At 36.1% G+C, this 26,142-nt stretch overlaps 1 protein-coding gene across 2 annotated transcripts; it reads right to left on the reverse strand.

The window, feature by feature from the left end:
- txlnba (taxilin beta a) lies at positions 1-26,044 on the reverse strand. 2 transcript variants are annotated; one of them, XM_067384169.1, is made up of 10 exons: positions 25,895-26,044; positions 19,919-20,204; positions 16,195-16,286; positions 15,498-15,668; positions 7,419-7,613; positions 5,145-5,264; positions 3,808-3,882; positions 1,963-2,055; positions 1,365-1,460; positions 1-1,288 (listed from the first exon to the last, which is right to left on the reverse strand). In XM_067384169.1, the coding sequence occupies exons 2-10, from the start codon at positions 20,199-20,201 to the stop codon at positions 140-142; spliced, it is 2,274 nt and encodes a 757-aa protein (XP_067240270.1). In that variant the 5' UTR covers positions 20,202-20,204; positions 25,895-26,044; the 3' UTR covers positions 1-139. The 2 variants fall into 2 exon arrangements, with proteins under 2 accessions (XP_067240270.1, XP_067240269.1); XM_067384168.1 differs by lacking the exon at positions 3,808-3,882 and adding an exon at positions 3,936-4,010.
- Between the last annotated feature and the right edge of the window lie 98 nt (positions 26,045-26,142).

Consider the following 26,142-nt stretch of genomic DNA (forward strand, 5'->3'; position numbering starts at 1 on the left):
AAAGAGAACATTATGTAGGATTAGGAACATTAGACGTTTATTTAAGGGTACTTGAGAAAGTATTACAAATTACACTCAGTAAGCAAGGAATTAATCTTTGAAGTAAACTTTCTTAAAGGAAAAACATAAGCATTTCTGCTTAGCTTTTATTCGGCCCCTTAGCAGAAACTTTCTTCTTTGCAGAACCTTGTTTTTTAGGCTGAGCTTTGGCCTTCGCTTTGGCCTCTTGGGATTTTGGGGCCTTAGGTTTTGTTGGTGGTGCTTTGGCTCCCTGAGATGCAGCTTCAGCTTTCTGATCGTGCTCCTCTTTGAGGGGCTCTTGTATAGGCTGCTCTGGTTCAGGAATCTGAGGTTTAACAGCTTCATCTTTCTGATTGTGTTCCTCTTTGCGGGGCTCCTGTTTGGGCGGCTCTGGTTCAGGAATCTGAGGTTTACCAGCTTCAGCTTTCTGATCGTGCTCCTCTTTGAGGGGCTCTTGTTTAGGCTGCTCTGGTTCAGGAATCTCAGGTTTAACAGCTTCATCTTTCTGATTGTGCCCCTCTTTGAGGGGCTCTTGTTTGGGCGGCTCTGGTTCAGGAATCTCAGGTTTAACAGCTTCATCTTTGTCTTCTTTTTTCATGACAGGCTCTGGCTGAGTGGATTCCTGTTCGACCGTCTCTTCTGCTTTTGTCACCTCTTCCTGGCTTGGTTCCTCTTTGGCAGACTTTTGTTTTCCTGTCTGTTTTTCTGTGATCTCTGGTTGTAGAGGCTCTTGAGGAAGTTTGGATTCCGTCTCAGGTTTGGCGGGTTCAGGATTTGTTGGCTCTAATGGCTTCTCTTCATTTACAGTAACAATCTCAGGTTTGTTTTCTTCTGCGGCAGAGGGTTCCTCTTGTGTTGATTCCAGTTTATCCAATGGTTTGATGGACTCAAGTTGGGGAGCCTCTGTGATCACTGGAATCTCTTGTGCTGACTCCTCTTCCTCGCTATCTGATTCTTCAGCATCATCTGTTATGGGACTCACCAAGGAGGCTGCAAAATCCTGCAGGCGGGTCTGTTCCACTCGCAGCCTCTCCATCTCTGCAGTCAACATGGGGTTGGGAGCCGGGATAGGAAGTTGAACAAGCTCTAGAAGCTCATCTACTTGGGGAATGTCCACCGCAGGTGCCAAGGTCTCCTTTTCTGAATGCCGTATTTCTTTAATCTTGTTGTACAAACCTTTTCTTTCATCCTGCAAGGCTCGGCACAGAGTCTCCAGACGGTCGATTTTTAAAGTGAAGAGCTCAAACTCCTTGGCCTTTTCTGATCTCTGATGGAGTGGAGTTGATCAGTTAGTAAGTGCAAAGCTAACGGTCAAATTCTGACAAGTCGTGTGCGTGAGTTACCTCCTCAATCATTTCAACAAGAGCTTTGTTGCAGCTTTCAAACCGCGTCTTCCATGTGTTTGACTCCTTGTCCAGCTTCTTCATCTTCTTAGTCATCTATTCAAATGGAAATGTGATCAGCATTTTCTAAGAGGTATATGCCTTAAAATAGACAAAGCCATTTAAAGTTGTTCACAGCAAAGAAATCCTATTCCTAGCAAGCATTTTTGCCTAATTGTTCTTGTTAAAAAATCTAAAAATCCCTGAAGCAAGATACATGAAACAACAGCGCATAAATATGCATATTTCCAGACGATGTATCTTTAATGTGAGTGTATTTTGTCTTACTGCACTGGCAGATTTGTTCACTTGTTTTAAGTATATACAAATGAAAAACAAGCAGGGGGAATGACAAAATACTCTTTTAAAGAAACATTCTCTGGAAACAAGTCTTAATATTTTATGCAGTGTTGCTTCTCAAGTAAAATTGTTTCTCTTGTTTTAAGGATTTTTAGATATTTTGTAATTGGAAATGACTAATTAGAACTAAGAAGTCGTTTATTGCATTGTTTTCCTATTAGTTGTCAGCTCCAGACTGTAAATGTGCAACACAACAAACCTTATCCATCTCCTGTTTGAAAGTGACGTAAATCTCATTGCTTTTCGCTAGTGTGTTCTGGAACTCATCAAACTTCTGGGAGTACAACACAAGCTGTAAAAAAAGAGAAAGAATTAGAATTAGCATTCTTCAGAAAAGCTTTGTAAAATAATGCCTAAATCCATGTACAGTAAGAGAAACATGCATGACGAAGAATGTTGACATTTATCCTTAACTTATTTTTCACACTACACTTGAAAAAGACTGGAAAAAGAACAGTCAAGGTTTTCACAGATCTAGAATTCAACAATCCAAATTAGTTCCAAATTTGTTATTTGCTGTGTAAAATTCATTCATTCTTTCATTCATTCAGGCCTAATGTAAAGATGAAATAATTAATCACTGATGTTGCAACTGTACTGTAAAATCGAACAGTTTAATTGTACTTAATAGAAAAAGTTACATGAACTCAAAATTTGATTGTATTGAGCTGAACTTAAACTGAGATGCACCCGATTTCTAGTTCCCCAGCATACTTTGCATCAGTCTGTATAAGGAGAATAAATGTTGAAATTATTGTTATTTTGTGTGTTTTTGATTAATAATTTAAGATTAATATAGGGAGAGATGTGTTCGTGTTTAATGTTCTGTTATGTTGGGATTTACAGGGGTTTCTGTAATGTTGCAGTTTTGTAGGGTTACCACTGTGGTGAAGAGTAGAGCCTGCGGTTAGGTTGATGATGGGCTGCAAAACTTCAAGGCTATATATACTGCATGGTGTTTAACTGTGTACATACAAGTATGTAGTCTCTTTGATAGTTACATTAGCACGCTTGTATGCTGTTGCTTACTATAAATATGATATTTATGCAAACAACCTGTATGAGATAGTTTATTCAATATTTCAATTACATTAAATTAACATACAGTAGTTAACATGTTTGTGTAGTACAAAATAAAAATGTAAAGTTCTACTAACTTAATCTTTGAGTTAGTTTACTTAAATGTTTTGAGGTAATCGGTTCCCACAAATGTTTTGAGTATTCTGAAATTATCTGGTTTTACAGTGTGCACTTTATGCAATATATCTGCATTTAGTCAAGGCAAATGTTCCATTCAAAAAACACAAAGCTTTAAATAAGTGATCATTTACCTTTACTTATCATTCACAACAGCAGTGGTGAATCAATTCATCCAGGTCTTATTTAGTGTTTAGCATGTTAGGCACTTGTGAACTGTAATAATTTACTGACATCATATATTTCTGTTCGTGTTGTCGCAGTAGAGCGGTGAGATGCAGGAAGTCTTCATACAGTCATCACCATAATTAGCTCATCTTTGTGGTGATTCAGAGACAGTAAGATGTTGTCACGTTCATTTCATTACAGAATTAATCAGTATCTGCATGATTTCTCTGTTCAAAATGATAATATTTCTCAAATCATACTGATTTGTGGCACTTTTATGATAAGTCCTTATTCATTGTCATTGCATGAAAAAAGCGACCAATATAATTTCTCCTTTTGCGTTCCACCGAAGAGAGAAAGTCATACAGGTTTGGAATGACATAAGGGTGAGTAAATGATTAATCCAAATTTGCATTTTTTCTTTAAGCACTTAAAAGTTCCTCATAAGCTCTCATGCTTTTCATCAAAATCCATCTGTAATTTATCCATCTCAACTGAAATGCATTCAGACAGTGCATTTAATGCAGTTGTACCTAATGGTTATGCATGAGCACTGTAAATTGCCTTTTAAATATAAATTTTGTGTTTTTGTGGTTTGTCACACAGCTCATGAGAGAAACGCCACAGCTAGAGAAGAGAGTGCGGGATTGTGGGTATAGCCACAGCGGTAGATATTCACCTGGGCCTGCATGACTGTGTGCTGCTCTTTCAGCTCTTTAGCCTGTAGTTTCCACTCTGCAGCCTGAGTGAGTAACTGGTTAAACACAAGACACACACAAAAAGGTGAGACCAAGAACTTGCCATTACCTGTTTCTTCATCTGTAACTCCTGCTCCCTCATTGCGTAGCATTTCTTTGTTTTTTCAATAGCCTCTTTAAGCAACTAACAACATAAATGGTGAGATGTTAACATGTGACATTTTTCAGTTTCATTAAAACATTGTTATAATCAGGGTCCAAAATGAACTTTTTTCTACACTTGAGAAAATTGACCAGATATGGATTTTATACTACAGTTCAATTAACAAGAAGTTAATATTGAGTTACATTTAGGCACAATATTGTCAGTATTGTCTGTTTTTGCTTAATTTCACCAATGAAAATAGTTCCAAAAACAAAGCAGTGTTTCATTACTGAATTAATCCACTGCTTTTAATGAATCGAGTGAGCCAATGATTTCATTGACCCATTCATAACGACAGTCACTTGCTTCGTTCCTGAATGAATCAGCAATTTGAATGAATCGGTTGAATGAACAACTGAATGACTCACTCATTAAGACAATGATTTGCTGCCACCTACTGGTGGTTTTAGTTTCATATTTAGAGTGTAATTTTAATCTTTCATTCACGCCACCTCTGAGCTGCATTAAAGGTGCCGTAGAACGTGTTTTCAAAAAATGTAATATAAGTCTAAGGTGTCCCCTGAATGTGTCCGTGAAGTTTCAGCTCAAAATACCCCATAGATTTTTTTTTTTATTCAATTTTTTAACTGCCTATTTTGGGGCATCATTAAATATGCGGCAATTCAGGCTGCGGCCCCTTTAAATGCTCACGCTCCCCGCCCCCGGAGCTCGCGCTTGCCTTAAACAGCATAAACAAAGTTCACACTGCTAATATAACCCTCAAAATGGATCTCTACAAAGTGTTCGTCATGCAGCGTGTCTAATTGCGTAAGTACAGTGTTTATTTTGATGTTTACATTTGATTCTGAATGAGTTTGATAGTGCTCCATGGCTAAAGCTAACATTACACACTGTTTGAGAGATTTCTAAAGAATGAAGTTGTGTTTATGCATTATACAGACTGCAAGTGTTTAAAAAATGAAATTGTAAAATATAAAATCACCCTCCACAAGCCAATTATTACTTAAATTTGGCACTTGATGATTGTTAATTTTAGACCCTGCTTGTAAATGAATTCATTGTAAGCAAATGCAAATGAATCTGTCTGCTCTTCATTTTACTTGAGGCAAATCTGAAGAGCCAAAACAGGAGATCTGTGTCTGCTTGTCTTACATATTCTTTCTCTCTCTTGTGCTTCTCTTCAGCTTGAGTGAGTAGCATGTTGGCTTCTTCTAGCTTGGCATCAGACACTTTCTGCTGTAGATCTCTGTGTTTGAAGATCTTCTCTAAAGTCTGCATAAAAAACACACAGGGAAGAATATTTATAGGGGACATATCAGATATCCTTAAATCATTTTATTGATTGTAAATATTTTATTTCACCCGTCACTTCTACTTACAACGATAGTAAAGTTTTTTGCATCAAAAGACTGAAACTGCTAAAACTGTTCAGCTTTGTAGAGATCTGAAAAAACTTTTCAAAAGAAGAATGGGTGACTCATTTTAACGTGTTTTTTGTCTGAAACCACTTGCATGTGGAAACCGATTGATATTATCTGAAAGTGAAAACAGGGCATCTATGGAATTTTATAGCCTAGTGTTTGTTTTTCCAGCTTTGTCAGTAAACAGTTCTTAGAAATGAACCCTTATCTGCATCAATCAATGCATACAACATTTTAACAATAAAGAATTCTCTACCATCATCATGATACACCTGATATTCACAACCACAACATATTCCAGGATCAACATCCTTTGTTGTTCTTGGAACAGCTTTCGTTGTAAATCGTTCTTTTACAGCTAAAATCAGAGGGTGGCGATTGGTGGATGTTGTTCCAGGAACATGTTCTTGTTTAAATCACATTGAGCATGATGCACCTTCCTCATGAGATGTGTGTCTCTACTTCAGCCAGCAGAGGGCAGTAGAGACACACAGCACAATTTGATCTGGAGTCATTTAAATTCTTGCCTGAAAGACAGGGTCTGTTTTAGCCCAACACACAGCTGTGTGCGAGCACTCTCTGTGGTACCCATCAGGATGACAGATTGAGCTTAACTTCCCCTCACATCACGCTTGTCATTCCACAGGCCGATCCTCATGTGATTAGATACAGAATACAAGAGTGTTCTACAAGGAGCAATATATTCACTGTCAAACTGGGTGTGAATCACTAAGTCAAAGTAAAAAAATTCAAGATTCTGCTGTGCATATCGCAGGTTTAGAAAGTGTGAAGATGTAGTTTCCTCTGCCATGTGAAATTAGTGATTCAGGTAGTCAGGCATAATATTTTTTATTTCTTATGCATATGTTGTGATTATTTTAATTCCTTTTCTATGTAAATCAATTTGAATTACCATTGTGTATGGAATGTGCTTTATAAATAAACTTGCCTAGCTCTTGCAGACTCGAGCTCTAAAAGATGCACACATTTGTTATGCATAGTGACTGTAAAGATTGCTCATTTATAATGTTACAAAATATTTTTTTTTATTATTATTTCAAATAAATGCTGTTCTTTTGAACTTCATTCATCAAAGTATCCTGGAAAAAATGTATCACAAAAATTTTAAACAGGAAAAACTGTTTTCAACATTGATAATATTAAGCAACTATTGAGCATCAATAATAATTTATGATAATTCAGCACCAAATCAGAATGATTTCTGAAGGATCACGTGACACTGAAGACTGGAGTAATGATGCTGATTTCAAATTCAGTTTTGCCATCATAGGAATAAGTTACATTTTTAAAATATATTAAAATAGACAATTTGAAATTGTAATAATATTTCACAATATTGCTGTTTTCTATTGTAATTTTGATCTAAAAAAAAAAATGCAGCCTTGGTGAGCATAAGAAACTTCTTATGTCATTACAAAATGTTAATTATGACACACTTTTAACCAGTGCAGTGCTGAGTTTGAAATAACTTTGGAATCCCAGTAAAGGCTCCATTAAAGTTTTCAGATAGACCAGAACAAAATCCAATCAGATGCATTTTAAAATGTATTACAATCACTTATGGTGCACACATACTTGTAGCAAAATCTAATCTCGACTATGCCTTGGGGTGCAGCTTTAAATGGATTTGTGGCTGAATCGCTTTGACAGATGTGTTAGATATTGGGGTGTTTGAAATGGTCAATTCATTTGGTTGGCTTCCGCTTTACACTGGCTGCACAGGTCTTCAGTTTGCTTCACACCACAAGCACTTATTTATTTTTGGGCCCATATTAACAGGTTACAGTATTCACACTGCCTGTGTAAACAGCACAGTGATGTGCAGCAGCAGAAGTGTAGCTGAAAACAAGCTCTGTTATACAGCAGTAACACAGTTTGAAAGGTGAACCTGTTGTCACGTTTGTTTTGTGGATTTAATGCATTTCCGGTCTAGATTTTATGTGTACAGATTTGTATAGTCTTGTGTGTTGATTTCTGTCTGTACCTCCTCTCTCCGCTCATACTGCTCTATGATGGTCTTGAGTTTGCTGGCCAGCTCGCTGTTCTCTTGGCACAGCTTGTTGTTGCGGTTACTGTGCTGCTCGATCTGACTCTGAATGTCCACCAGCGTGCTCTGGAAATGAGCGGTGATCTCCTTCCGCTTCATTTCATCCTCCCGCATCCTTTGCAGACTTTCCTCCTGCAGGGAGAAAGAGAGACGGAAATATGTGGGAAACCTGGGAATATGTAGCCTTAAGTGATGAAAGCAATCTAGATGTAGTGTGAGATTCGCAAATTATGTACTGTGTTTGATAGCATTCTGTGGTGGAAATTACATTATAAACATTTGTGGATTAAAATGGTTGACTCGTATTAAGGCTTGTCTCATGGTTGGCATTATATGTAGCTTAAAGGGTTAGTTCACCCAAAAATGAAAATGATGTCATTTATTACTTACCCTCATGCCGTTCCACACTTGTGAGACCTTCGTTAATCTTTGGAACACAAATGAAGATATTTTAGTTGAAATCCGATGGCTCCGTGAGGCCTGCATAGGGAGCAATGGACACTTCCTCTCTCAAGATCCATAAAGGTACTAAAAACATATTTAAATCAGTTCATGTGAGTTCAGTGGTTCAATATTAATATTTTAAAACGACGAGAATATTTTTGGTATGCCAAAAAAACTAAATAACGGCTTATTTAGTGATGGCTGATTTCAAAACACTGCTTCAGGAAGCATCGGAGCATAATGAATCAGTGTATCGAATCATGATTCAGATCACGTGTCAAACTGCCAGCCATCATTAAATAAGTCATTATTTTGTTTTTTCGGCACACCAAAAATATTCTCGGCACTTTATAATATTAATATTGAACCACTGTACTCACATGAACTGATTTAAATATGTTTTTAGTACCTTTATGGATCTTGAGAGAGGAAATGTCATTGCTCCCTATGCAGGCCTCACGGAGCCATCGGATTTCAACTATAATATCTTAATTTGTTTTTCCGAAGATAAATGAAGGTCTTACGGGTGTGGAACGGCATGAGGGCGAGTAATAAATTACATCATTTTCATTTTTGGGTGAACTAACTCTTTAAATACATACAATTAAGTAATATTTTGTAATATTTGAGATCATGATTGGAAATGACAAAAAGGCAATATTTACCTTGACATCTGTTGTTGTTTGTTTTCTTCACTCATAAAATTGCATATTTTATTTTAATCATGTTCTTCACTTACAGGGTTGTCATTAACTGAAACTGAAATATTTTTGTTAAACCTGAAATAATATAAATATTACATGAAAAACCTCAACTTAAAAAACTAACTGAAATAAAGTTAAAGTTGGAGTACTATAATTATTAAAACTGATATAAAATTGAATTAAAACTAAACAGAAATATTAAAAAACTAATACAAATGACAAATAAATTGTGAAATAAATAATAAATTACAAAAAAAAAATGAAAACTGAAAGTTGAAATTACATTACAACTAATGGACATGCATTAAAAATGTACATACATGTACATTTTCATTATTTATTGTGTGAAAATTATTGATACATGCGGTACATGTTTATTTCAATAATTAAAAACATAATAATATAATATAATATAATATAATATAATATAATATAATATAATATAATATAATATAATATAATATAATGTTCTAATATTTCCACGATGGAATTTTATATTTTCATATTAGCATAGATTAAAAGATTAACATCTATTAACATTAACATCTATATAAAAGGCATTTGAGAATTAGTAAATATATAAATATATAGTAAATATATAAAATAAATATATTAAAAAAAATCAAAACATTAAAAATGTGTGATTTAAATGTATTATTTTTAATAAAAGTGAATAAGGAACAACCTTTGTAAATGGCTTTTACCACATTATTTGATTGATATAGTCAAGAATGAAAGGAAATTGAAGTGATAGAGGGAATCGACATGTTATAGGCTGGACTTGAACCTGAGAGGCCCACATGAGCACCATAGCTCAATATATTCAAAGCAGGTGCAATATATTCAACTGCTACTCCACTGTACCAACAAAAAAGGTCATCTTTTAACTGCACTTTACCTTACAAGGGCTGAGTGGTGAAGAATAATCTTCACCACTCAGTTAACATTAATAATCAAATGGTGTTAATGACATATCATGCTCTATAATATCTAGATTTGTGGAACAAGATAAACAATATAATCTTTTCCTAGTATCTCGGATTGAACATGTGAAGGCTAAACAGGTCTGCCATCCCATGTGTGCGCTCTATAAACATGAGCTCCTGTTTCAGAGAAGCCTGACTCAGCTAATCGTAAGGAATCCAAGCATGGAACGTTCCTCTCAAGGGCTGAAGCTGTTTGCTTGCCTGTGTTTACACATGGCATGAGTCTCAAGCTCCCATCTGGGAAAGGTGAAGCTGTTCTACCACTACGCAAGCTCATAAGGGAGATGAATCATACTCGCATTAGCACAAGGGAAATGACCCCAGATTAAATCTAATTTACCATCATCATAGCTGAGAGTCGCACCTACACACAGGGCTTAGATGTTCTGCTCTGACCTGCTCATTAATGGCTTCTATGATACTTGAATAAAATTGATTGGGGAGTGAACAAGGTCAAAGCCAGCCTCTAGGGAGGGATAGCATCAACTTCCAAAGACATGCAGAGTTCATAGTAGTGCAAGAGTTTAATATCTTCAATGCCCAGAGGAGAAAACAACAACAACACAAACATAATTAGAAAAAGTCACCTTACTATGGAAGCTGGTTTCTGCCACAGAATTAAAAATAAATAAATAAATAAAAAGTATTTGTGAATTTCTATGAATTCAGAATTGTGAGATATAAACTGCAAGAGAAAAACCAAATTGTCCCTCACTGCCTCGTTTTCATTCCTGCCAAAAATATGGCGCTACCCTATAAGGCCCGTTCACACTAAGAACGATAACTATAGCTAATGATAACTATAGCTAATGATAACTGTATTTGCGTCCACACCAACAACGAATGATAAAGGTTTATTCTAAGCTCACGTGATGCAGTTTCAAAGTATCTAATGTTACATTTTGCTGTTATTGTTGCATTTACAAGGCTTTAACCAGCAGATGTCCTCAGCATGCTATGTTTCGAATGAATAGCTAGTGTAATCGATCTAATCTAACAGTGAATTTAGCTGACGAAGTGGAATAAAAACAACACCTTGTCTTTTTCAGTTTACACTTTAAAGGAAACTAGCGCTGGATACCGGAGGTCATTTTATTTTACATAGTTTGCTAGCCTGGCAAAATAATCTCTTCGTTAATACTTCTCACTATTTATTTTGAGGGTATGACCGATTGTTTTCCACATAGTCATTTTCTTTAAAGTATCCTTGAAAAGGGTGTTTGAATTGTCAAACAGTGGTGGGTTTTTCTGGACCTCAGCGATTAACTTCTCCACAATGTCGTCTGCCATTTTAAATGTGCGAGCCGTTAAATTAGAACGGATTCTGATTGGCTGTCAGTGTTTTATCGTTCAACAGCTGGGAAAAAAAATCGCTCTGAAAGTGATCCCAACGATATCTTTTCTCTATCGTTATCGTTATAGCTGTGATATGTTCTCTGCTATTCGTTTATATTTAGAACGATTTTTAGAACTATTTATCTTTATCTTTATTGTTCTTGGTGTGAATAGGCCTTACGGTCTATATGATTTATAACTTGCAATTGAGGATTATAAACTCACAATTGTGAGGAAAAAAATATCAGAATTGTGTGATTTCTAAAAGAAAAAAAGAGAAGAAACCACAGACAGAAACCGCTCCCTTTTCTTACAAAGTCCTCCAGCACCTGTTCATTGAATAGTGCAAATAGACTGGAATCAGTTGCTGAACTGCAAAGAGAAAATGGCTCCAGGTGTTTTGCACAAGATTCATAACATCTTTCATATTACGTAAACATACATTACGTAAACTGAACAGAGGTGAAGTTGTCTCTTGGAAGGCTACATAATTGTTTGGCAGAGTGAAAAAGCATGCGTGGACCACTATATCTGACAACTGGAACATTTCATGTGCTGAATAACTATGTATAAATATGAATAAATAAATATGAATAAATGGAAGCTCAGCTGAGAGAGGCCTTCACAAATCAGGTTGTAGCTCTTTATATTCTTAACCGTTTACATTAGGAAGAAAAGACTAAAGAGAAGAAACTCTTGAATAAAGTCATTATTTTTGTCTTGTTTTTGCACACAAAACGTATTCTCACCGCTTAATAACATGAAGGTTGAACCACTGTAGTCACATGGACTATTTTAACAATGTCTTTACTACCTTTCTGGACCTTAAATGTGGTAATTACATTGCTTTCACTTGGGGATCAGAAACATCTCTGATTAAATTTTTCCGAAGATGAATGAAAGTCTTACAGATGTGGAACAACATGAGGTAATGAGTAATTAATAACAGAAATTTATTTTTCCGGTGAACTAACCGTTTAAACGTAACCAGACAGTTGACGGCACCCATTGATTTCCATAGTAGAAAAAAAAATACTATGGAAGTCAATAGTGCCGACAACTGTATGATTACCAACATTCTTTAAAATATATTCTTTTGTGTTCAACAGAAGAAAGAAACTCTTACAACATGAGGGTGGGTAAATAATGACATTTTTGGGTGAACTATCCCTTTAACCAATGAAATTAGCTGCAGGGCGGGATTTCATTAGTGGAATTGAAGGTGTCAGAATAAACACAAAACACATGTTATCATTGTCATGTGGTGAATCTGGCCAGCTGTGTCGTCATCAGTTGCTCTCGACTAATTGCTCTTGTCGTACTTTGTTGCCTTACGTCACAGTCACATGGCGTCGGCGCTGTCTCAAGTCAGACTAAATTTCTAACTGGCATGCACTGCTTCAAGTCAGACATCGATCGGTCTGCGCAGCACTGCATGTAGTCGAACAAGCCTGTTGACTCTTATAAAACAGCTCTTTTTAGTGAATCACATGATCTCAACATGTAATCTCAACTGCTCCATGTAAAATAAAATCACTTTTATTAGCCTACTAATATATGACTGGAGTCAAGTGTACACTCTGAAAAATGCTGGGTTAAAAACAACCCAAGTTGGGTTGAAAATGGACAAACCCAGCGATTGGGTTGTTTTAACCCAACGGTTGGGTTAAATGTTTGCCCAACCTGCTCGGTAGTTTTATTTAAATCATCTATAATTTAAAAGTTGCTATATGGCTAGCTTAAAATGAACCCAAAATAGTTGGGAAATTAAAAACCAGATGCAATTAGAGACAACAATAATAGACAAAAGGTGAATGTTTATTATTAAGCTTTAATGTTTTATTAATATAAATTGAATAGTTTAATAGTTTATTAATATACATGTATTAATAAGCAATTTAATAAATGTTTATTGTTTAATAATTATTCATTGAACATTAATAAATGTTCATTTCCAACATACTTTGGGTTAATTTTAATTAAGCAATACAGTAATTTTTAAACAATAGTTGAGTTAAATAAAACTACCTAGCAGGTTGGGCAAACATTTAACCCTACCGCTGGGTTAAAACAACCCAATTGCTGGGTTTGTCCATTTTCAACCCAACTTGGGTTGTTTTTAACCCAGCATTTTTTAGAGTGTATATCAATTTATGTATTTTTTATAAAAGTACTATTAATTTAAATAAATATCTTTTTAAGGAGTTGCACTAAATCTATTATTCCGAATTCAGCAGATTTCTCCTAAAAAATATCTTTTGTCTTGGGAATTAGATGTAGTCTCTAGCACCAACAATACTGTAGAACAGGAGGCCATGGCCTTTGCAGTGTGATCTGAGCCAGTGAGACATTCTCTTTGACTTTTGATTTATAAAAGAAGGGCAAATGCCACTGAAGCTCAGTAACACTATCCCTCTTGTCATAGTGACCTGTCAGCAGTGCTTTGAGTCTGAGAAGTCTGTGTCTGATCGAGGCAGAGACACAAAGCCACTGCAGTAACGTCCCACTGGGCTCAAAGACACCGTTTCCTCAGAAGGAAGTTGAGTCGACTCAATCTCAGCAATCAAAACACTGAGTGACAAGATAACAGAACAACAAGTCAAGCTCATCAGTCACCAACATGAAGTCAAACAAGAAGTTGCTATAAGTTCTGTTATTGTGGTGTTATCTATTTCAGATGAAATCACTCCTGAATTGCGCATAAAAAGCTTTTTTAGTTTAGGAATGGAAAAATGGCAAAATGACCCCCAAAATACAGTATTATCTAAAATAAATATGAGACAATTGAATGATAATATTTTTGTTTTAAAGGTGCCCCCGAATGAAAAATTGAATTTGTCTTGGCATAGTTAAATAACAAGAGTTCAGTACATGGAAATGACATACAGTGAGTCTCAAACTCCATTGTTTCCTCCTTCTTATATAAATCTCATTTGTTTAAAAGACCTTCGAAGAACAGGCGAATCTCAACATAACACCGACTGTTACGTAACAGTCAATATTTGCATATGCCAGCCCATGTTCCCAACATTATGAAAGGAATTACACAAGGGCAGCCAGTATTAACGTCTGGATCTGTGCACAGCTGAATCATCAGACTAGGTAAGCAAGCAAGGACAACAGCGAAAAATGGCAGATGGAGCAATAATAACTGACATGATTCATGATTACATGATATTTTTAGTAATATTTGTAAATTGTCTTTCTAAATGTTTCGTTAGCATGTTGCTAATGTACTGTTGAATGTGGTTAAAGTTACCATCGTTTCTTACTGTATTCACGGAGACAAGAGAGCCGCTATTTTCATTTTTAAACACCTGCAGTCTGTATAATTCATAAACACAACTTCATTCTTTATAAATCTCTCCAACAGTGTAGCATTAGCCGTTAGCCATGGATCAAAGCCTCAAATTCATTCAGAATCAATGTAAACAATATAACAGTATACAATACTCACATAATCCGACGCATGCATGACGAACACTTTGTAAAGATCCATTTGAGGGTTATATTAGCTGTGTAAACTTTGTTTATGCACTTTTCAAGGCAAGCGCGCGCTCCGTGGGTGGAGAGCACGAGATTTAAAGGGGCCGCACAGCATAAATCAGCTCATATATAATGATGCCCCAAAATAGTCAGTTAAAAAAATTAATTTAAAAAAATATATGGGGTATTTTGAGCTGAAACTTCACAGACACATTCAGGGGACACCTTAGACTTATATTACATCTTGTAAAAAAACGTTCGATGGCACCTTTAAAAATTCAACAGTGGGCTTTTGTGTTCAACAAATTCACACAGCACTGCGTATTCAATAAAATAAAAAAAATCAAAGAAAAATATTAAATAAATAATTTAATGTTTATGAAAGAAGCTCCTTATGTTCACCAAGGCTGCATTTATTTGATCAAAAATACAGTAAAACTGTATTAAAAAAAGTGAAATATTACAATTTAAAATAACTGTTTTCTGTTTTAATATATTTTAAAATGCAATTACTGTGACATCAAAGCTGAAGTGAAGTCTTTAGTGTCACATGATCACTCAGAAATAATTCGATTATGCTGATTTGGTGCTCAAGAGAGATTTCTTGAAAAGAGTTGTGTTGCTTAGTATTTTGTGAAAACAGTGACACATTTTTGTCAGTATACTTCTTTTGAAGTTCAACATTTATTTAAAATAGAAATCTTTTGTAAGATTATAAATGTCTTAACTGTCACTTTTGATCAATTTAATGCATCCTTGCTATAAAACTAGCAATTAAAAAATAAATAAATAAATCACACTGACCCTGAAATCTTTTAATGGTTTATGGAAATATACATGTTTATTATTTCTAAAAGAAGTAATGTTTGTTTCTTATCATATATAGTTTATTTAATTTGTTTCTTTTCATAATCTAAATGCAATTCATTTCCCTGCCTCAGAAACAACTTAAGATGATTAAGCTGCATTTTAAGGCTGGGAAAAATAGTAATACCAATGTAACAGCCTAACTTTCCTTCAAAACTTAGATTTCTTAAGGTGTCAGTAGATAGTGTTCTCACCTTCAGTGTCCTGTTATGTCTCTGAAGCTCCCTGCAGAGCATCTCAAGCTTGCTGCGGGCCAGGATGGCACGACTGTGCTCAAACTGAAGCTGATCTCTCTGTTTGACCAGAAGTCCCTGTTTCTGCTGAAGCTGCTCCAGCTGTTTCTTCTCAGTCCTGTGTTCCTCCACCTGCCCAATATGCACAAAACACACACAGGTGTGATCCATGCATCACCTTATGCACCACATTAACACCTCTGACAAGCTGCTTTAAATAATGTCTGTCTGTCTGGGGTTTTTATTTTTTGGAATGACAGGATACCGACTTTTCAGTTTTCCCACACCCAAAGATTGTATAGCTCTGGTATTGTCAGAACTGGGAGAATTACTTGTAGTCTTCTGTTATGCATTCTGCTTTATGTGACCCTGCCGTTATCTCGGTGTTCTGAAATTGAAGAGAGTGTTGTGGCTTTCTTGTGTGGCATATGGCCTTGTGTTCAGACTTGCTTATTCAGCCCGGGGCACTGAATATTTAGGTCATTGCAGTATCAGTTGAACCACTCTTAACATCACACCAGGAGTTCTTTTATTTCCTCTCTGTGTCCGTCTGGTTTGTGTTCTGTTTGTTTCCTCTTAACTGTCCTCTATGCATTGTTGTTGCCTGTGGTGAAAACTGTTCAGAGAGTGCCACTCTCTCTTAGGTCTGGATACTCACCAGCTCAGTGTATTTCTTCAACACTATTTCCACTTTCTCTTCTGGTGAGCCGAGCTTGTTTAGACTTTGCAATAAGGATGCGGCCTCTTTACCTACGAGACAAGCGTTTTCCGTTCAGATCAGAGAATGAAAAGATAAAGGAGATGAGCAGAAACACACAAGGGAGAGTTCTGCACGCAAGCTTCAAAATAAATCAATGGCAGAAGTGGTGAAATCACAGCGTGATCATTTTTAGTACGAAAAAAAGGTTGAGAAAAGCAAACAAGACTCAAGAGATAATACACAGCCTTTTAAAGGGATAGTTTATCCAAAAATGAAAATTCTGTCATTAGGTTATTCATTCATTCTCGTGTTGTTCCTAACCTGTATGATTTTATTTTTTTCTATAGAAAGCTTCAAAATGACAAAAACGTCATTAAAGCACTGTTAAACTAGCTAACAAAAATATGTTCTAAGAACATTTTGCTACTGTTCACGTTTCCGAATGTTCTCTGAACCGTCAAAACGTCTGGTTTATTAAAGGGTTAGTTCACCCAAAAATGAAATTTCTGTCATTAAGTACATGACCTTCATTCATCTTCGGAACACAAATTAAGATATTTGTTGATGAAATCTAAGCGCTTTCTGACCTCCCTATACACAGCAATGTCGTAACAACCAATTTCGAGGCCCAGAAAGATAGTAAACTAAAAAAAGATAGTGTGACTACAGTGGTTCAACCTTATTGTTTTGAAGTGACAAGAATACTTCTTGTGTGCAAAAACAAAACAAAAATAATGACTTTATTCAATAATTTCTTCTCTTGAGTATGGGGTTTGGGACCCTGGCCCTCGCAGCACCTCACCTTGATAGACTGTTGCAACATGACGCTGACGGGGGTCTATCCTATCCCATGGCCATGAGGGGTGTCAGAGGCAGCTTTATAAAACCTTATTATTAATAGCTGTATCAATATTTCCATTATTATTATTATTATTATTATTATTATTGCTATTATAATTACTACTATTATCTTTACTATCAATGGCTGTATCATTATTATTATTATTATTATTATTGCTATTACTACTGCTACTATTAACTTTATTGAAAAGAAAAAAAAAAGAAAACACCTGCTCAATGTCATTCTCAACAAACACATTTGTTCAATAAATCTATTTCCTTTAAAAAATAAAAAAAATAAAAAAAAAATAAAATAAAAAATAATTTCTTCTCTTCCCCGTCAATCTCCTAAACTGTTCACGTTGTAAACACAGTGCAGTGCTTCCACGTTCTACGTCAGAATGACAGCTCATTATTGGCCGACGCTGTACACATGAGCAGCAAGACACATGCGTGTGCTGCTGACGCAGGAGCTGGCCAATAACGAGCCGGCATTCTGACATATAACTTGGAAGCGCTGCACTGTGTTTACAACGATGTCTTTACTACCTTTCTGGGCCTTAAAAATGATGGTGCTGTCTATAGGGAGGTCAGAAAGCTCTCAGATTTCATCATTTGTTTTTCAAAATGAACGAAGGTCTTACAGGTTTGGAACGGCATGAAAATGAGTAATCAATAACAGAAATTTCATTTTTGGGTGAACTAACCCTTTAAAAGTTTTAAAACCTTTTTTTTTTTTGTTAATGCAAACATTAAGGGTACATTCCTTTTTATAATTTTACAAATATTTTGGTAATGTTACTTTTGAATGTTCTCTGAACATTCTAAAACAAGTAGTAACATTTTAAAAAAATGTTAAACGAACATCCAGAATACTTAAGGAAAAAAGTTCTGTGAACAATGTATAAAACGTTTTTTGTGAACATTATTAAAGACAAGATAACTTTGAATGAACATTCTATTAACATTATTGTAAGAACGTTTCTTCATAACTTTGAGAGAACTTTGCCGCAATGTAGGCCAAAGTTCTGAGAACATTCCCTGTTTTAGCTGGGAAATTGGTTCAAATAAGCTTTGTGTACGCATACTAAAATGTTAAGTTTTATTCACTGATCGTTGAATGAGTTATTGATCCAGTTCACAAAACTAAAATAAGGCTGGTCCAGTTCACTGTTCACTGACTCACTGAATGACTCAGTTGCAATGGCTACAAGCTCAATTGATCTTTGAACATTCTCACACCAAACTATTTATACTTCAGAAGAACTGAAATATAGAGCATGAGTCATAAGGACCAATTGTTTATATTTTATTATACATTTATGGTACTTATGTGTTCTTTTTGAATCTTGAAAGCTTCTGCACTTGTTCATTGTAACTGAATTGAAATGAGTGACCAGTACAGTATACTGTACGTTATTCAAATTTTCCACAGGTTGGAACAACATGAGGTTGAGTTAATAATGACAGAATTTTCATTCTTGTGTAAAAATGTTCCTTTAAGCCCAAGAGTGTGGCAGAAAATTAAGTCAAGCACGTGTGTCTGTCAGTATTTTGATGGTGAAGTGGGCTTGTGAGGACCCTTTTCTTGAGAATGGAAATTTTCCAAACAGTTGATTACTGCACTCATGGCACTTGATCATCCTGCTGATATAAAAACCCAATCACTGTTTATGGCTCCATCTGTGTGATTGAGAGATGCTGCATATGACATTATTTTTCAAACATAAAACAGTAATCAGTAATCGCACTGTAATCTCTGCTATGTGGGTCATTCTACAAAATGGATGCCATTTGTGTCACTTGTTCAAATGTTTAGAGTCAGTACAATTTTTTAAAAGAAATTAATACTTTAATTTAGCAAGGCTGTATTAAACTGATCGAAATTGACAGTAAAGACTTTATTTCTATTATCTAGTTAAATCTACTGACCCCAAACTTTTGAATGGTAGCGCGTATAAAGTTTATCTAAAGAGATAGTTCACCCAAAAATGAAAATTCTGTCATCATTTACTCACCCTCATGTCGTTCCACACAACCTGATCTCACGGCAATTTGTATGTATTTTAAGAGGTGTCTAATTTGTACAACCTGAATCATTGTTTGTTAAATCGTACGTATTTTACAAGTTGCCAAATTCGTATGAATTTGTGCGAATGACCTACCTCTAACCTCATACGAATTAGCCACCTCGTAAAATACGTAAGAATTGGTCATCAGATAGCATTGTTCCACACCCGTAAGACTTTCGTTCATCTTCGGAACACACAGGAAGATATTTTTAATGAATGTCTGTCCCTCCATTGACAGTCTATACAACTACCAATTTGAAGCTACAAAATGTTCATGAAGAGATCATGAAACTAATTCATATGAATCAAGATGTTATAAAGTGATCATGTCTCTTCAAAAAATATGGACTAAACCACTCAGTTCATATAAATTAGTTTTACGATCTTTATAAACATTTTTGAAGCATCAAAGTGGTAATTGCATGGACAGATGGAGGGACAGATTTTATTACAAATATCTTTTTCTGATATATGTGTTCCGAAGATAAACGAAAGTCTTACGGGAATGGAAGGACATTAGGGTGAGTAAATGATGACAGAATTTTCATTTTTGGATGAACTAAGCCTTTAATGTGTTATTAAAAACATTTTTCTATAGACTTTTGTTTGTTTGTTTGTTTTTTCTTTTTTCTTTCATTATGAGGATGGCATTTTTTGATGCTGATCAAATGGCAATTCTCGTTGTGAGGTTTAGTCTTTTAGTTTGTCTGTTTAATCTCAAAACGTTTCCACTGTTTGTCAAACTAACAGAAGAAGTGCAGATTCCTCACCCAGGCCCTTGAGGAGTTTCTTATCAGCTTTCTGCTCCTTCTCTGGGCTGGCAGCAGCTTCTTTGGGCTCTGCCTCTTCATCAGCCTTCACCTCCTCTTGCTTTTTCTCCTCAGACTCCAGGATAGAGATCTGCTCCTGCATCAGACTGGATGCTGCTCCATATGTGTTGATTATATCCTCTAGCTGCCTGCTGAAGTCCTCCATGGGGTCCACTAACTGCTCCTCACTGCCATCGACTTGTTCATTGGCGCTCTCAGAGGTCTGGTCACTACCCTCCATCATCTTCTGCAAAAAATCAAGTTAAATATATCATAAAAGTGCTTCATAAGAAAGCAGATTGATTAGCAGAGGTAGAACAGCCAATTCCTTGATTACACTCTTGGCTTGATGCTGAAATGAGACTGTTGAAATTAATGAGAAGTGATTATGCATTACTTGTAGAGAGGTTTGATATGACTCCCTGAAATCACCAGCCACTAAACTGAAGACGGATGGCTTTTGGCCAGTCTGTGGTATGTTTGCATAAATAGAAGGAATATGTGTTTGAAATGCATGAGGTTGTTTGTAAGAAATGTGAATTCAAATTTGGGCAAATGAAAGAACATTTGATTAATGTATTTGCCTGAGGCAGAAACAATCCTAATAACAGAGAAGTGTCTTAAAACTGAAAACTTAAAACTGAGAATTGGAAATAACTGGAGGGAAATGTAATTTGTCTGTACAATAATGATGGCCAATTTAATTAGTTCTATGTATTCATTTTGTTTATTTTTAAATCATTTATTTATTTTGTGTAGCCTACTATGTAATGATACTGTTTTATACAGAGATTTTATTAATATACACTATACATAAGTTTGGGGTTGGACGGTCTCTCTTATGCTCACCAAGGATGCATTTATTTGATCAATATACAATAAAAACAGTAATATTGTTATTACCATATTATTACTATTCAAAACATATTTTTTCTATTTTAATATATTTTACAAATGTGATTTATTCTTATAATGTCAAAGCTGAATTTTCAGCAGCCATTATGCCAGTTGTCAGTGTCACATGATCTTGTCAAAATCATTATATTAAAATCTGGTGCTCAAGAATTATTTCTTATTATTATCAATGTTGAAACAGTTGTGCTGTTTAATATTTTTGTGGAAACACTTTTTCTTCCTTGCTAAAAAAAAATTACTTTTTTTTTTTTTTTTTAACAAAGCAGCTGATATGCCATAGAAACTAGTGGGCTGCCGACTCACTTTGACCCCAAAATGGCGGAAACGCAGGGCCGCTGCTGGGCGCCGGTGTTGCAATGGAACATAGGCTGTTTCTCAATTCCAAGAACGCAGAGAACGGACTTGCGTTCTCGTGGAGTCCGGTCTTGCCAGGCGACCTTGAAAGAACGATCTCGGAAGGACGCGAGGACAGAGAACGCATCATTTGAGAATTGAGATGTGCTGCGATCTTGTTGCTCAACTGACCAACTGACCGTCCCAGCATATTATAAGTGGCTAATGCACAGTAAATACAACATAACATCACAAACAAATGTCATAACCTGTTCAAAAAAAAAAAAAATCATATAATTATAGACATTGTTTTCAAATTATCTTTTTATTTCACCGCGTGTATTTATGAAAATGAGTAGCCTTTGGCTGTCATGCTTTGTCAATGTTAAGATTATTTTTTATATGTCAATAAAAATACTGCAGGCTTTCTGTTATCATTTTATTAAAATTAAGCAAAACAAACGGTTTACTTTCACGAGCCGTCACGTTTGCGAGCTTGTAGCTGGAATCTCACGAGAACTTCAAAGCAGGCTTCCGTACGTCGACCGCCGCAGCGTCTTCTGGGATTTTTAACGGTTCGATTGCCTCAAGTTTGCATTCGATGCATCCTCGATATCAAGAACACATCCGGGTACTTTCATGCGTCCTCCGTTCTTGCGTTCTTGAGTATTGTGCTGCGTTCCAATTCGCCTACTTATACTACGCCCTAAAAGTATGTACTCTTTCTGTGAACAAAAAGTACTTACTTTTGAGTGTGTAGCAAAAGAGTAGACAAGCTTTGGGACATACTAACACGTCATACAATCGCGTCAATTCTCTCTGTCGCATCCTGTCACCGTAAACTGGCCTGTCAATCATCTTACATCCTCCACATTTCATTTAGTTCATTTCCTACCGTATCGGAGAGAAATGCAGCACGTTGATCTGCAGTCGCGGGTCTTTCATGTGGAGAACTGTCCTCATATTTATGCATAATGATGCATTTAAAAGTTAATGGCCATTCGGATCTTTATAAAAGTCCACATTGGTATTTGCAGATGAAAAATAACACGGGTAACATTAAATATATATTTTCTATCAGGTTAAAATGATTATTAGTCACTCAAATCTCTCAGGGTCGATCGCGCGTATCCGCCATGTTTTGTAGTTTTTTAACACTTTTTACTCGTGTTTGTAGTTCTGAACTGAATCCTCGTCCAATGCGCAATGGGTTGTGGGCAATATTAGCCTTTATAGTGTGCACGGATCCACACTTCGAAAATCTACCGGAAATAGTAGACCATCCGGGGACTTTTGGCATACTCTTTTCAACATACTATGCTTTGGGACACACTTATTTTAATCTCACATACTATTTAGGATGGATAGTATGGACATTGGAACGCAGGGTTGGAATGAACTTCGACGGTTGATGATGACGTAAAGCAAGAACACAAGGACGCAAGATCGCTGAAGAACGCATATTGAGAAACAGCCATAGATTTAGCCTACACTAGATGTCGCCTTGGCTACGGCAGTTCATTGGAACGAATGCGTCAATAGAGCTGCCATCTTGGAACAGGGGAGCCCCTCCTCTTTAATGCATCAGAGTCAATGTAGGCAAAGGTCTAACGGAAATAAAATCACCATAAATCGTCATGAATGTGATTTTCTAGGGTTTTTTTTTGGTTCGTTCCAACGGTCAGACATGTATTTATCATTGAGTCCAGAGAAAATGTAAGGTTTTGATATTAAGATAGTCTACTTTTTAAAAATATAATGCATAGTGCTAAGTTTATTAGTCACATTCTTCCACTTGAGTAAACTTCGAATGAACCATCGCTACTTACATATAATTATTAAAGAATAAAACAGAAAAACAACATGAAAATCACCAAACTTGGGGAGATCTAGAACAAGAATCAGGTGGAGTTTGTAGAAAACAATTTGATTTCATATTTTTATGAATTTTTAAAATATGTCTGTAGGTAGTCTATTACTTTGACATATAATTATTAAAGAATAAAACAGTAAAACAACATGATATTCACCACAGTGCAGGTACTTAATTGGGAACATGTATAACAAGAATCAGGTGAAGTTTGCAGTAAACAGTTTCATATTATTTATTTTTTAAGAATTTGAAAAATATTTCTTCCGACACTTAAAACCTACCACACAACCTCATGTAGAGGCCAATACATTTTAAGCATAGATGGCGTGACCGTATACAGGCCGCGGAGCACGAGGGTATAGCCGTGGCAGGTCGACTGACAGACACGTTTATCCATGGCAGGTCGAGTGACGGGCGCGTTTATCCGTGGCAGGTCGAGTGATAGCGGTGGCAGGTCACGGGGCAGGCGCGTTTGTCCGTGGCAGGTCGAGTGACTGGCGCGTATATCTGTGACAGATCGAGTGGCAGCGGTGACAGTCGCGGGGCAGGCGCATATCATTTTATTTAATTTTATTTTTTTCACTGATGTTTTGTAGAATTTCGTTTACAATGTTGATCTGTTTACCGTGTCACACGCTGGACGCTCACCGCTGCTTCAGCCATCGTATGAATATCCAAATACAGCTATGGAAAAAATTAAGAGACCACTTAACATTGATTTCTGAACTTGGATTGGTCTCTTAATTTTTTCCATAGCTGTAGATCTATGTGATCAACACACTGAGAAAGTTTATTCATTTATTTGTTGGAAACGTTTTTTGATGCTTAAACGAGCATATTGAGTAGGCCCACGAATTGCCATTGTAATTCCCCTTTTCCACGATCACAGATGAGGAGAATCAGAGATTAGGCTATGGGTCAAATTCAGCGGACAGACGGACACGAATAAACTGTATTTTTATATTTATTTTAACAAACGACAACCACACTAAGCAATTTCCTACCTTTATAAAACCGTTATGAAGAAAATGTATAAATGCTTGCATTTTAAGTAGGCTACTGAAAGTTTATATTTTGGTCTCATCCGTTTTTCTGCATGTGCTTTATTTGTGAATCGAATTTGGTCTCTTTAATATCAGTCTAAGTGCAGCATTTTTTGAGAGGACATGAGAGGAAACAGTTTAAGATATAAACGTGTTGCATTCATATTTTTGACTCATTTGCCTATCTCCACACAGTATGCTTTAATAAATATATGCAGAATTGTTTGTTTGTCACATGAAGCGTTTTTCTTGTTTAGCATTTGAATTTCCTCTCAAGTTCTGCTAATTCACGGGCGCAGTGAGAGTCAGACTCACAAAGGTAATGTTAAATATTAAACCAAACGAAATCAAAACGTTCAAAAACACTTGAAAATGTGTTCAAAATCTTCAAAATCTTTTATTGAGTGATAAGCAGTGGGTTTAATCAGTGCCATTAATAATAGATTTGCCATCCGGCGTCTTCTCGTCATCCCCTCGACCTTGTTTTTACACCAAGGTAAGGCAAAAAAAAACAAAAAAAAAACGTTTTTCACTGTCTTGTTTTCTCTCAGAACGATGATCTGGGTTACTATCACAATTATCGATGCAGCATTAATGACATACAATGGTGACATTTTTCACAATCATGACAGAAAACAAATTACTGCCCTAAACTCAATAACGGAAAGGCTACGCGATCCTGTCAAGATGGCGGATAAACAAAGAAGTTACCCAGAACTCAATGCGGCGTGACGTCAGATTCGTATTCTCTATATATGACATTATTGTGTTCCTACCTGACTTAAACTCAAGTTTCACATTAAATGTGAGTACTACTTTTAATAACATATCCAGTTTTAATATGCCATTTGAAGCAATGCATGTTTGTGCAATTTTGTTTAATATATATATATATATATATATATATATATATATATATATATATATATATATATATATAGGCTAATTCTTGAACTTTTTTAATGCCAGCCATAGAAAAAGTCGCATCTGATCTGTAAGTTGCCTCCATGTTGAGTGGACATCTGAAGAGAAGCAATGAGCCGCATGTGACACACAAGGCTATGGGAGGGGGCGCAGAGAAAATAGCACAAATCACAGTGGCAGAGTATCTCTGAGCCTCTAAATCTGATGTGTCACAGATAGCGCCAGACCTGAAGCCCTTCAGCTCTACACGGCTGATTTCATGTGGAATGAACTCTGAGATTCCAGAGGTTGTTTATGTCCCAGCTCTGTTGCTTATCAGGTTAAAATTATAGCCCTCTTTCCACCCCATGTGCATGTATCACTCCTCCTCCTCCTATCCCATCACCCCTCCTCCTTCTGCAACATGGCACCTGTTGTGAAGCCACATGCTATTTTTGGACCCTCTAAATATGGACAAGCTATTTCTTATTCTAGCCACGTACTTTCTGATGTCAATGATGGCAGTTTTACGCAAAGTGGAAAAAAACGTGACTGTTCTAAACATCAGTAGACTATACCTTTAAAACAAGAGGCTAAGAGAGAAGCAGACAGTTTAGACTAACTTTGGGAAATGCAAAAGACATACAATTACTTTGCTCATACGTTGATTTGAAAATGACAGAATTATTGCACTGGAGACTTTGTCTTCATATTATTGTCATTCCAAAAATCACAATAACGAAACCACACTGTATGGACTGAAACAAAATGTACAGCCAAATAAAACTCACATTTTTCTCAAAGACACACTTGTGACATTCAGCTCAACATTAAATAAAGTTAAATATAATAGTGAAGCTCAAGACTTACCCTACACGTGTCTGTTCAGGTTTGAATAGAAAAGGAGGACAATGAACCAGCCAGTCCACAGTTTTATCAGAGTGACAGAGAGACATGAGGAGGGTCCAACAAGACTCAAGACAACAGCTGACAACACAAGCCCCTCGAAATAACCTCCACTGGAACACCAATGGAAACGTTGTCCAAACACTCTGAATGAATCGGCCTGTCAAGATCTTTCTATTCAGGCTTTTCAGGAAGACAGCTGAGGAGCTAAT

Source organism: Chanodichthys erythropterus, chromosome 4, assembly GCF_024489055.1.
Source record: "Chanodichthys erythropterus isolate Z2021 chromosome 4, ASM2448905v1, whole genome shotgun sequence".
NCBI lineage: Eukaryota > Metazoa > Chordata > Actinopteri > Cypriniformes > Xenocyprididae > Chanodichthys > Chanodichthys erythropterus.

Bases quoted from the DNA above. Each gene is read 5' to 3' on its own strand.
- txlnba (XM_067384169.1), bottom strand. From the start codon at position 20,201: ATGATGGAGGGTAGTGACCAGACCTCTGAGAGCGCCAATGAACAAGTC. The intron at 16,287-19,918 runs GTGAGGAATCTG...CTTGTCTCGTAG, and splicing joins GAAACTCCTCAAGGGCCTGG to GTAAAGAGGCCGCATCCTTA. The intron at 15,669-16,194 runs GTGAGTATCCAG...CATATTGGGCAG, and splicing joins TGAAGAAATACACTGAGCTG to GTGGAGGAACACAGGACTGA.